The sequence below is a fragment of the Emydura macquarii genome, unplaced genomic scaffold (assembly GCF_026122565.2).
Source record: "Emydura macquarii macquarii isolate MOO-44397 ecotype Brisbane River unplaced genomic scaffold, CSIRO-AGI_Emac_v2 contig_3343, whole genome shotgun sequence".
Classification (NCBI taxonomy): Eukaryota; Metazoa; Chordata; order Testudines; family Chelidae; genus Emydura; species Emydura macquarii.
The window spans coordinates 1,556,082-1,568,753 of record NW_027133480.1 but is presented as its reverse complement, the minus strand read 5'-3'; the positions used below and the strand labels follow the sequence as shown (position 1 = coordinate 1,568,753).

At 41.2% G+C, this 12,672-nt stretch overlaps 1 protein-coding gene and 1 long non-coding RNA gene across 3 annotated transcripts; one reads left to right on the top strand and one right to left on the bottom strand.

Annotated features, from left to right (window-relative positions):
• Positions 1-2,557: 2,557 nt before the first annotated feature.
• On the bottom strand, positions 2,558-3,588 carry LOC137143579 (uncharacterized). The gene is made up of 2 exons (XR_010917205.1): positions 3,438-3,588; positions 2,558-2,880 (listed from the first exon to the last, which is right to left on the bottom strand). It is a non-coding gene; the product is annotated as an uncharacterized lncRNA (long non-coding RNA).
• On the top strand, positions 3,342-12,249 carry EEF1AKMT2 (EEF1A lysine methyltransferase 2). Of its 2 annotated transcripts, none has more exons than XM_067533428.1 (6): positions 3,342-3,697; positions 5,270-5,335; positions 5,929-6,043; positions 9,317-9,424; positions 10,453-10,669; positions 11,474-12,249. In XM_067533428.1, the coding sequence occupies exons 1-6, from the start codon at positions 3,567-3,569 to the stop codon at positions 11,569-11,571; spliced, it is 735 nt and encodes a 244-aa protein (XP_067389529.1). In that variant the 5' UTR covers positions 3,342-3,566; the 3' UTR covers positions 11,572-12,249. The 2 variants fall into 2 exon arrangements, with proteins under 2 accessions (XP_067389529.1, XP_067389530.1); XM_067533429.1 differs by lacking the exon at positions 3,342-3,697 and adding an exon at positions 4,956-5,132.
• Positions 12,250-12,672: the final 423 nt, after the last annotated feature.

The window sequence follows — 12,672 nt, the reverse complement described above, 5'->3', positions numbered from 1 at the left end:
ATCAGCAGGGCAGGGACTCCCTCATTCTATATTTGCATGGCACTCAGTACAGCGGGGATCCAACATCAGGTCCTCTGGACACTACTGCAATAAAAATATTTAATAATCATTAATAATGAAACTGATTTAATCATTTTAAAATGGCAAAGGTTTTTATTGATGTTTTCATGAATGCATAGTACTGAAGGTTTTGCATGAACAATAGTCTAAGGAACCAAATTCTGCTCCCAATTACATCCCAGGCCCACCCCACTGAAGTCGAGTTACACTAACAGCAGAATCCGCCCGGTTAGTGGCAACAGCAATTTCCTGTGCCAGGTTTCCCACAAAATCATGTACAGCTGACTGTGATATTAATGGCCCAGTTTGCTAACATGTCCATTGCAGGGAGATGTGATTTCTTATACAGTTTCATATAAAGTTCAACAAAACTTGTTAATGAGAAGTTAAAATAACAATATGTATCCCAGTAGAGGTGATTCACATGCAAATACTACATTTTCTTCTTCATATTTACTTCTCTCAGTCTTTTTTTAACCAAAGGGAATTAAATTAAGGATGTTTAGTGTAAAATTAAGGTTAAAAGATTAAAGCCTGGAAACTGCAAGCTGATCCATGTGGGCAGACCCTTATGCCTGCATATCACCCTATCGAAGTCAGTGGAGTTCTGCTTGGGCCCAACTTGCCTGGATCAACTTGCTGGACTAGGGGGCCCAAGTTAGAACTACAACAACAAAATGAAGAGGCCAGATTCAGAGAGAGTTGTGCCAGGCTGAGGCTGAATGACATATAGGGTTCCTCCAGTCTCATTCTTGTTTTTGCTATACAAATATATATATTTGGGCTACAATCATGCAGAATCAAGGCCTAATATAGTAACATTTATAGGCCCAATCCTGCAAAATACCAAATGTCATTCATACGACCATCCACAGAAACCAATGAGCTTCTTGCCCCCGATTAAATTACACAAGGTAGTAAACAGCACCCTCGATAGTGTTTACAGAATGAAGCTGGATATTGTTAAAAGTGTTTGAGAGCTGTGCAAAATGGTGGCATGAAGGTTGTTGAAGGCATAACTTTTCACTCTTCTGACATTTTTCTGCTTGATTTCTCGACCTTGCTGTATGTTTTTACATTTAATGGAGCTCTAGAATCTGATTCCAAAAACCATGTAATCCCTTATGTCAGAAAACAAAAAGGCTTTGGCCTTCATCTTGCAAATCATTCCATGTGGGTGAACCCCTATGATGTTCAGAGTGCCACTGGCATCAGTGGCTGGTTCTGTGTGGTCAGAGAGGTCCGCCTGCACAGATCATCTGGCAGGATCAGGGTATACCATTTTGATGCTGTGTCAATCTAGTTGCACCCATTTTCATATTCCAAATTGCTTGTTCTTTGGAAAAGGAGCAAGTCTTGTCATACAATTCATTGTGTATCTGTCTTCCTTTAGGGAATACAAGTATTTGTAGTATTTATGTGTATGCTTGATCTTTATAAAATTATTATTTTTAATACAAGAATCAATACCTTTTTATTCAGTAAATAAAAATAGATTTCAAATACTCAGTACCAGGAGATCTTAGGAGCAGGCTTTCAAAATTGAACCAATGTGTGAATAAGCAATGAAAGAAAAAACATAGAGCAAGGAAACAGATTATTATAACCCCTTGAAAGCCTGGAACAGATAAACAACAGTGAGAAAAATATTATTTAAAATGTGATAAAAAGTTCCTTTTAAAAACTGATAAGGTTGAGCATGATAAGCCCAACACAATGTTATCTCCAGGTCATTTTTCTAAGGAACATATAATAGATGCAGAATAAAAATAATATAGAAAATTATTATTTTTATTATGGACTCCTAGATGGTCACATTAGAAACATACAGATAGATTAGTTTCTATTTCTTTTCTAATGTAAAGCACTTACATTTTCATTTGCCGTAAAACAGCAATTATATTTTTATTAAGTTCCAAACCCCATTCACTGTAGGCTATGCACTGTATTCATTGCTGAGCCTGAGAAATATGTTTATATTTCCTCTCTCTTCACACATTAGTGATTCAAAAGAAATAGCAGAAATCTTTCTGACTGTGCTGGTTTTAGATGGTTCATATTAGTCAGATGGTTCAGGGTTCAAAATCTGGTCATTTGGAGCCACGTTATCCATTGAAAGCAAAGCTATTCACTGGTTAATCTGTTTAAATGACATGCTTGCATTTGTATATGATGGAAAAATAGGAGAATGGTGTTTCTAAAACAAAACAAAATCAGAGTTTCCAGAGACAGATGAACAAAATTGGAGTCACGCTGAGGATGAATTTGGTCTACTGAAGTACAGTATTAAAATAGCTATGACCTGATCCTGTTTGTGCAGTTCAGGGTTGCAGGATTGGATCTCTAAATTTAGTCCTCTAATCTGCCAAAATATTAGTGGTATAGCATTACTGCCAGGCCTACTGACTTTATGAGGCTTAAAATGCAAATACTTTAAAGCTCTTTAATGGCCTGAAAACTTAGGTCTGGAAAAAAGAAGCATGTTCCATGGGACTGGTGTGGTTTCTTATGAGAACAACATAGGGTCCAATCCTGTAAGATGCTAAAAATCTCAAAATAGGTTCAACACTTTGCCAGATCAGGCCCATGTAGTCTCTAAAGAAGCTTGCATTATTGTTAAAATGTTCTGTATGGCAACAAAATATGACAGCTTTCTTGACTCTGACTTTATTTCCCCATGGACAGACATGGGGGCTGTCCAAAATGTATCCAAGGGTCACATTGACAACTTCCAGAAATGTGATCTGCATACAATAGAGCCTGTTGTAGTTGCCTTCATCCTCAATACACAACTGCTTCTACAGAATGGTTCCAGTCAGCCTGTTACAGAGAGGGGTAGTGCGTTACAGAGAGTACAGGAGTAGTGTTACAGAGAGGGGCAGTGCGTGCAATTTATTCACTCTCAGAAAATAGCCTGAGCCCCTTCTCCCCTGGTCTTGCGGGCACGGCACATCTGCGTTTCCATCTCTTTGGCGCGGAGTGTTTGGCACGTTCTGTTCTCGAGAGCCAAACTCTTCCTGCAATACCCTTTTCCCTGATGCTCCCCAGTCAAAGGGGCCGTGCGTGGTGGGTGCCATGTACTAGCTGAGATAAAGGTCGAGCGACTGGGATCAGATGTGAGCCAGTGAGAGCCACTGGTGTGTGCAAAAACGGAGCCTGCTGCCTTTGTAAAATGCTGCCTCCCCCCCGCCCCCCCGTGTAGCTCAGCGACCCTTTGCTGAAGTGACCCCAGGTGGGACCCTGCACCCCCCAAGAGCGCACAGCACCCAGGCCGGCCTGCAGATTGAAGGGCACTGAGAAGAGATGAGTGAGTGGCGGCCGGGCCCCGGCCCTAGCAAGAGCCAGGCCCGCTCCTCGGCCGGGCTCCTCGTGCACACCTTCCACAACCACAGCTCCCCCTCCTCGGTCTCACTCTCCACCCCGGCCGCCACAGGGCAGCGGAAAAGTCCTCCAGCAGCCTAGAGGGGCTGGCCGCAGGTGTGCTCTATCCCTCCCAACTGCTCTCTATGGTGCACGGGCCCTTCCGGCTTCTCTGCCGCCTGGACTTGCAAGGGATGAGTGTCGCCGGGGCAGGGCCACGTGACCGCTCAGGGCTGGAGCCCGAGTTCGTCCCCTCGGCCCTGGGGACCAAAGAGCAGTGAGTCCGGGGCCGGGCCGGGCCGGGGCGGGCTCGTAGCAGGCCCCTCCTCCGCCCTTGGCAGAGTCCCGGGCGGGGCGCGGCGCGGCGCGGCGCCGAAGGGACATTTCCAGCCGCAGGGGGAGGCCGTGAGACAGCAGGCGGGGCGGGGCGAGGCGAGGCGAGGCGGGGCCCGGCCCGGCCCGGCCCGGCCCGGCCCGGCCCGGCCCGGCCCGGCCCGGCCCAAGGCTCAGGGCCGGGTTGTTCCAAGGGGCTGCCCAGCGTCTGTTGGTATTCATTGGGGGCGTGACTCTCTTGCTGCTGAGCACTGGGGATGGGATGATGGGATGGGATGTCATGTCATGTTTACACTGCGGCCGGGAGGACAGGCTGGCGAGCTGCACTAGACTCGGGAGCATTATACGACATTGTGGCTGCGGCAGTGCGGGTGATGGCTGGGGTGTGTGCCCTGGGGGTCAGGCAGGATTGCACTTGGGCCTTAGCCAGCTACTGCCTATGCCTTTGATCATGCTGCCATTTTTAGCAGGCTAGCTTCAGCAGAGCTAGCATATGCAGGCCTAGCCTACCTGAGCTGGGAATTAGACCTCCCAACCGGACCCTTTGGGCTTGTCTACACAACACAGAGTAATTGACCCCAGAAGCGATTCCGGTTTTCACTCTCTGATCATTCAGTGTTGTCGGTACTGTGGACAACGTGTTCCACATCAGTTTGGGTAATGTACAGATAATCCTGTGACTGAGCAATACTGAGAACGTCACGAGTTCTAACCTGGATCATAAAGTCACTTGAGTATGCCACTCATTTGTGTCTCAGGTTTTGTAAGGGTCAGATTGGCAGGGATTTTTTTTTTAATTTTTACTTGATGTTTTCAAAGTTAGGAAAGAGCTTCACACCTTTACGAGTGCTGCAAGGCTCCGGAAAAGGAACATTACAGTGTATGGGTATGACAAACACCATTATAACCTGATTGATCTGTCTTGGTATTAAAATGCTTATGGAACATGTGCTGTCCTTGCAAGATGGAGATTTTGGCAGCTTTACGTGACTGTTCCATACAATGACATCCAACCACTGGAGCATGGCCCCTGGGTTACCCTTGGTGTATAGCCACCATAACCATTCCTATGCCACTTCTTAAATCTTGGTTGCTGGTATAGAGAGTGTGGTACAGGATAAAAAGAGGTGGCTGGGCTCCCTTGCATCCCAGCAATTCTAGCACTTATAACAATCCATTGGGGTTATTGGCAGCGAGTGTAGGTTATAATAGTCTGGCCTACTCTGGAGAATTTAACTCAGTGTGCAGAACAGCCCCAGGATCAGGGAAATGCAAAAACACACTGTTGCCACCCCCTGGACCTCTCCTGGATTATGCTATACACTCCTCAACCAGAGCTGGGGATCTGGCCTTTTGTTTTGATGCATGTGTCTAATTTGGTAAGTTCAGTGGCTTATGGGTTGGACATGGCGTGTCTGATATGTGAATATGATCTCCATCTGTGCTGTTTCTTCCTGATGATTTGTGTAGGTCATTCCTGTGTTAATTTCCTATTCTGTCCTCTCTTCCTTTCTAGTTGGGATGCTGCATATGAAAGAGAATTACAAACTTTTCAGGAGAATGGAGATGCTGGGGAAATTTGGTAAATAAAGCGAATAACTATCAGTGGGGCATATGCATATTTTTATTTTTTTGAAAATATATGGAGTAAAAGCAAAATAAAAAAAAAACCATTGGGTCACTGGGTAGTTCCAAGTATTGGTGATATGATATGGAGCTTTTCACCTTGGAGTCACCAATTCCTATTTGGCCTTAATCAGTTGTGACTGAAAATTGTTAGTTACCCTCCGACAAGTTGTTGTCTGAAATGAGTTGGTGATTGCAGTCTGTTTTATTAGTGGATAAGTGCTGATATCACCAAGGACATCTATTATTATCATCAGAGGCTAAGAATTTTAAATAGGCAGTCGAGGGACGCTTCCAGTGCAATCTTTGTTTTCCCTGCTATGTGGACATAAAGAGGGCCTGCGAATCACAGCAGGTTTTTAAGCCATTTGGTTTACTTAAAACTTAAACAAAGCAAACTTGGAATATGATCTATGTAGGTTGTTGCCTAGATGCTATAGTGACAGGTGCTTTACAAATGCCAGAGAGGGAGAGAGAGAAAGTACAGTTGCTGCTATGCCTTTCATCTGTCTTGGATATCTTGATTACTAAAGCCTCTGTTTCTAATAGGTTTGGAGAAGAAAGCATGACTCGTTTAATCAGATGGATGGAAAAACAAAATATCCCCCTGGACAGTTCTGTGCTTGACATTGGAATGGGAAATGGTGTTTTACTTGTTGAATTGGTTGGTATTTTGTAAAATTAGTGCTTTTGATACAAAATCAATTCTAAGAACAGAGTATATAAATTTGCTGCAAATGAGAGAATCGTTGCTAGTCTTAGCTAATGCTTAAACTATGAAAAAGCCAAACAAAACTTAAATTAAAACTGCCAGTGTTTTCCCATTAATAGCACATTAGTTAGTGTGCATAAAGTCTTTTACTTTAATTGATTTAGTTGCATTAATTGAAATTCACTTGGTTAGATAACATCAGCAGTGACAGACTGGTAGTGTGTGATTGCAGCAGATTTGCCAAGCAGCCTAAGGGAGTTAGGGACCCAAGTATCACTGAATTTCAGTGGTATTTGGGCACCCAACTCCTTTAGGGATTTTTAAAAATCCCAGCCCTAGCAAACTGGAAGGATGTTTTGTTTTACTGGATGAAAGTGGAGATATTCTTTTGCTAGATCTGTCTAGATTACAACTTTTTGGTACTGCCTTATGTTTCTCTGAGCACTTTCAAGGGATACCATAAATCTGAAATCTAATCAATTTAAAAAACTGAGTTATAATTTCTGGTTCTGTACCAGCTCCTGAATTCCCCTGCCAGCGTTTGTAGATTTACAATGTTATTTTCTTACATTTTAAAATGCTTTTCTCTCCTATATTGCTGTGTGAAAGACACACAAACAACAGAGAGAAATAACATGCTGTCTATGGAAAATAGTGAAATTGACTAATACACAAAGTGCTGTCAAATGCACAAAATAGAGACTTTCTCCCCTTTCATCTTGGTTATAATATTCTTAAGCATTCCTTGTGAAAATAGTAGTTAAAATATTTTCAGACAGAAGTGATTTTTTTAAGTTGATGGTATCCCTTTAATTAAAAAAAAAAGTGATAATTTTACTTTTGAGGTGGAAACCCAGTATCAAGTATGTTTTAAAGGTTGATATTGTTATTTCACAGGGGCACAACAGGGCATGAAGTTGAGCAATTTTCAGTAAGTTTAGTTATGAGTATTTTTATGTTCATTTTCACATTTTTGATTAAATCCTTTGGTAGAATGTCCTAGATGAGTTAGATTGAGTATATGGCAATCACTGTATCAGCAATTCTGCATAGGCTTCAGCTGTTACAACAGAATTTAAGTTTATGTAGGCCTCTTGCGTTTTTTTTTAAGTTTATAGCCTCCATGAATATGAGCCAATGTTGCCTTGTTTTCCTGAGTCTGCAGATGAACAGAAACAGTAGCACTGAGAAATATAAACTGTCCCCATCTATCTCGTTAGAGATGTTAATTTGAAGGCTAATGATCATTTAAATTCACTGTTGACACTTCACTGCAGAAGAATGTAGTTATTTTGGATCATACTTGCGTATTCTACCATCCTTTAAGTTGACCCTGATGTAACTTGTGAACACAATGAATTTCTGTTCCATATCAGGAAAGATAATGGCGAATTGGGAAATCCCCTTCTAAAGGCCATTAATATTCACTATTAATATTCACTATTAATAGCTATGCAATCAGGGCCACCACTTATGACACTGACCTCTCTGTTTTCTGAATGGTAGGAGAGCAGAGAACATGTGGGACCCCTACTAACAGAGATTGCCAATATATCCTTTAATGAGGTAAATCTACCACCCAGTTAAGAACATGCAATAATCTGGCCAACACTAAAGAAACCATAGCTCAGTGCTAGTGACCTTGCAAACTACGACTCATTATTTTGCCTCTTTTTTCTAAGCACACTAATCAAGAAACCAGCAAACAGCATCTCTAACACCAACTGCTAGTGCCATCAGTCAGGCTTCAGGCCAGGGCATGGTACAGAGACTTAATTGGTTGCTCTGGTGCATGATCTTTTCCTATCTGTAGAAGAGGGTAATTAGCCCACATACAGTCCACTGGAGCATTCTGCAGCATTCAGTATCATTAATCTCCAAACACTTCTGTCCTGACCCAAGAGAATGTAGGTGATGATGTAGAATGAGCAGAAACTCCCTGAAGTGAATCATGTTCTTTCTCAAACATCAAACTCAGAGGGGTGTTATGGGAACTTCTTCCATCTCCAAAGCCCTCAGCTATGAAGACTTACAAGCTCTGGAAGCTCTGGGGAAACAACATGGGCAGAAGTCTCAACAGTACAGACAGCTCTTTGTCAGATCTCTCCATGCCAAATGTGAACAACACAGTCTCTCAGTTTTCTTGATGTTTAGCTGAAATTTAGAACTGGGATTAAAAGCAGCTGGTTAAAGCTGAACTCTCAGAGGTTATGCTTTTAGGAAGAAAGTGCCCCAAAAAGCATGTCTTTTTGTAGCCGCTCCTGCTATCCAAGACATCGGTCTTCCTATTTTGTCAGTGTACAATCTTGGATCCAATGGATGCCCAAATGGCCATGTTGTCATAAAAACATTTATCGGGCAAAAATATTGCACCTCTCCATGGTGGGCACAGCGATCCACCTACTTGTGACATCCAGACTTCATTTTATAGCTCATTCTGTCTAGGAATGACACCACACGCACTGTGGAAAAACTCCACAGGTATAAGATACACTAGCCCATCTGCTTAGCAAAAGGTTTGCCATTAACACATTACCTCTGTGTTCTGCTCTCTGCACTGGTTTATTGAATTCAGAGTCTAACTCAAGGTCCGTGTGGCACAGCATATAATTGGCTTGTGGAACTCACTGATGACACTGTAACAAAGAACTCAGTAGCATTCAAATAAGGATTAGACATTAATGTGAATAATCAGAATGTCAGATGCTGTTACACCAGCTAGGATAAGATTTATTAGGGATTTCTATATGATTCAGGACTAATCAACTACCAGCCAGAATTTAAGGAACAACTTTCCCATAGCTATGTTATTGTAGAATTGTCCATTATGGAGGATTTACTCCTTCTTTTGAAGCGTCTGGTACTGGTCATTGTTCTGATCTGCATGGAAATTCCTGTTTTCTAGGTTTCTTTTGATGCAGATTAGAGGATGTATTTTATATTTTATGCAAGGGTGTTACTTATAGTTCTGCAAAGTTTTCCACTTGTTGGAAGGAATTTAGCCCTTAGTTAACAATTCTGTTGATGATGTACAAGACAGAATAGAATAACAGTTCATGCTCCCATAGCTGTTTTGGTTCTGCAGCAGCATCAGGAATAAAAAGGAGGAAAAGCTTTTTTTGTCATTAAGATGAGTAGAATTGACTTGGTTATACACGAGGAGCAGACCTGCTGAGTAAGGATAGTTTGCTAGCAGACTGAGTAAGATTCTCTTTCTTTCTTTAGGCAAAATCTGGTTACACTAATCTTACTGGAATTGATTACTCTCCTTCTGCAATACAACTTGCTCAAAACATAATAGAGAAAGAAGGGCTGTCTAATATTAAATTGCAGGTAAGTGTTCAGAGGGATTATGTTAAGGAAAATACAAAGCAATTGAACCTGCGAGATTAATTGAGCCACTTAATTTCAGACACATTTTAATTTACTGACTACATTTTTTGAAATCTAACTGTAGTTCTGATCACTTGGGGGGGGGGGGGGCAGGGGCGGGGGCGGGGTGACTCTACCTAGCAGCTTGTTAATAAGTCTGTATTTACAAGAAGATCTCTTTTGGTTGATGAGGATTTTACTCCCTTTGACACCTGTGCGTAGCTCCCATTGAGGATAACAAGAGCGTGATCCCTGCAGCAAGTGGGGAGACTAGATCACACTCAGATCACTCCATGAGGCAGGTCCCTTTTGTTCCGTGTTTATATGTTGTCTAGCATTCAGGGACCCAGGTTCATGACTGGGGCCCCTCAGTGCTACCGTACTGCAAATAGTAAATAAGGAATTTCCAAATACTTTAAAGATAGTGAGGTGCTTAAACACTACTTTAATGGAGGCCAGCTAAGGACTTCAAATAGATAGGCATGTAGCTGGGCTCAACTAAAGATTTTTACATAATGCAAAGGGAGAAACAAATTGACATGGCATCAAAATTATGCAAAGCAATTGCATGGTAACCACTTCCGAAGTAGACCTAGTGCGAGGAACTCATGGAATCGATCCTGTCTGTAAGGTACTCATAAAGCCTGTGCAGAACTTGTAACTGAATTAGTATAGCTTACCCCCCTGTTGGTCATTGCCCACCAGAGGACGCCCACGCTGGCTATATAATAATTCAGTGAGTGCCAGTCAGTATCTGCTCAGTACAGTGGTGCCTGGCTCCTTACCCACTAAGTGCTGTGTTGTGTGCTTGGAATAATGCCTGAAACTGCTTCAGCTGATCCTGAGTCTGTTGCGAGTGTTATTTTGTTCCATGACACTTAGATGTCAATTTTTCTTCCTTCACAAATGAAAGCACCAGTCTACATTAGAGATGCAGCACTTCCCAGCTAGAAGATTATTATTTACATAGTTGTAAACTTTTGATTTAGGTAAAAGACTTCCTGACTCCATCAGCTGAGCTATCAGGATTTCAGATTTGTATTGACAAGGGAACCTTTGATGCAATAAGCCTTAATCCTGACAATGCAACTGAGAAGAGGAAGCAGTATGTGAAATCTCTCTGCACGGTATTGAAAATGGAAGGCTTTTTCCTCATAACCTCTTGTAACTGGACCAAAGAGGAGCTGCTAAATGAATTCAGAGAAAGTAAGTAGCTGGGCAGAGCTATCTGCCAACTTGTGGTTGTTTAAAGTTTTGGTAGGTAAATTTTAATGTCCTTTTATTGCCATGTTTATTTTATCAGAGCAGGATTAGACATCACAGTGATAAAAGACTGGCGCATGCCCTGAGCTTTATCTTACAGCTTCCATCATTGAATGCATGGGTAGGGAATTATGGTTCCCACTTTTGCCAGTATAGATGCAATTTAGAAGTGAGGATTTTTTTTATACCTTCCAACCTCAGAAGACAAGAATTGCAGGCAAGTTATTCTGGAGAAGAGAATTATTTACCTGTATGGCTTTTTCCCTCTGGTCTTTAAAATAGATCCCTCATTCACCCATCCAGCTCACCTTTAAAATCGAGATAACATTCTTATCTTTTCTTTTAGTCACAAAGGAATTGGCAGGTGTAGGCTGTGACATTCTATGTGCGCTCCCAGGGCGCTTGCTCAGTGAATGTCTTGATGGGTCTGAATTCTTTTACTTACTAGTCAGCTTCTGAATCTCATGCCTGAAGCTTGGAACCCAAGTGTATGGAGAACTAGAATTGCTGGCAAATTCTTATCTTTTCTGTCATTAGTCTGCATAATCCAGCTAGCTAAGATTTTATTATCTATGGAGGAGTTTCAGCTATATAAAAAAGCAATATAAATATAAAACACAGTACTATAAACTTGAAAGTAACTGACTTGTGTGTTTTCCATGTGAATTAAGAGTGGTTTGCAAAAGGTTAACCAAGAGAAGAATAACACAACTTCTTAATAAAAGTATTATAATTTCTGTCTGGCAGGATTTGAAATTGTGGAGGAGCTGCCAACACCCAAGTTCTGCTTTGGAGGGAGAATTGGAAGCTGTGTAACAGCCTTGGTTTTCCAAAGAAAAAAATAAGGCCATCCATCTTGGACAAATTAGATTAGCTGAGAAAAGAAATGTTTGTTCTTCAAAGTAAACCTGATGGAAAGGAGAGAGAGAGGAAACAGCATCTGTGTAAATAACTGCTCACTGAGTACACCGTAAAACACAGTGCATGTGTTGGACTGCAATGGGCCTCTATAAAGTTAAGGGCAAGTTATCCAAAACTGAAACGTTTCTAAGGTAAATTCTGCCCTTGGGCTGTTTCTCTTTGTTATAGCTTCAGCAACTTCAATGAAGTTGTGTGGGCGTAAGTGAGGAAAAATGTGGTATTCTAATTTTTCAGAGACCAACAAAAACTGTTCACACTTCTTTTGCATTTGAAGTGTAAATATTTTTTCCTATTTTAATTTTAATTTTGGGTACTAGTGAACAGTTTAAAGTAAATTTAAACAAACAAATCATACAAAACAAGAAGTCTTATTTCTATGTTGTTGGGCGTAATAGTGAACAGATCTTGAGATCTAAACACTGGAGAATTATTTATTTTATTTTTGTAAAGGAAACACGCATGTTGCAGTGTTATCCGAAATCAACCTTTAGTTAAATAATGAGGAAAATGAGTGTAAATTTTGTACCACTCACAAGATCTCTAATATATGTATGCTAATACTGGTCACTACCACCAACCCAATTAAATATTTAAAGATGCTGTTTGATGTTACTACAGCCTCTCAATAGCACGTACACTTACCTATTTCAATATTCATTTACTGTATGCTAATGTGTTATGATGGGTCAGTAATGAACATCTCCTTTTCCAATGAATTTTATAAGATATTTTAGTTGCATAAAATCCAAAAAGAGACCAGCAGGACCCCACACCCCCATATAATAACCCATGGCTGCTTATATTATTTTTTTTACCCATGTTCATTTCTTCATTTATTATTTTTATGGAATGATCTATGATACTGATATAGCTGCCTGGAGAGGGAGGAAAGAAATATTTCTCCTTCTTTATGTGTTGCCCCACACACATTTTCAAATAGCAGTAAACATGACATTTCAAGCATCCAACAACTCCTATTAGGCAATCTGTTCGCATAGAAGAAGAATGTCATGTTTGCTCATCAG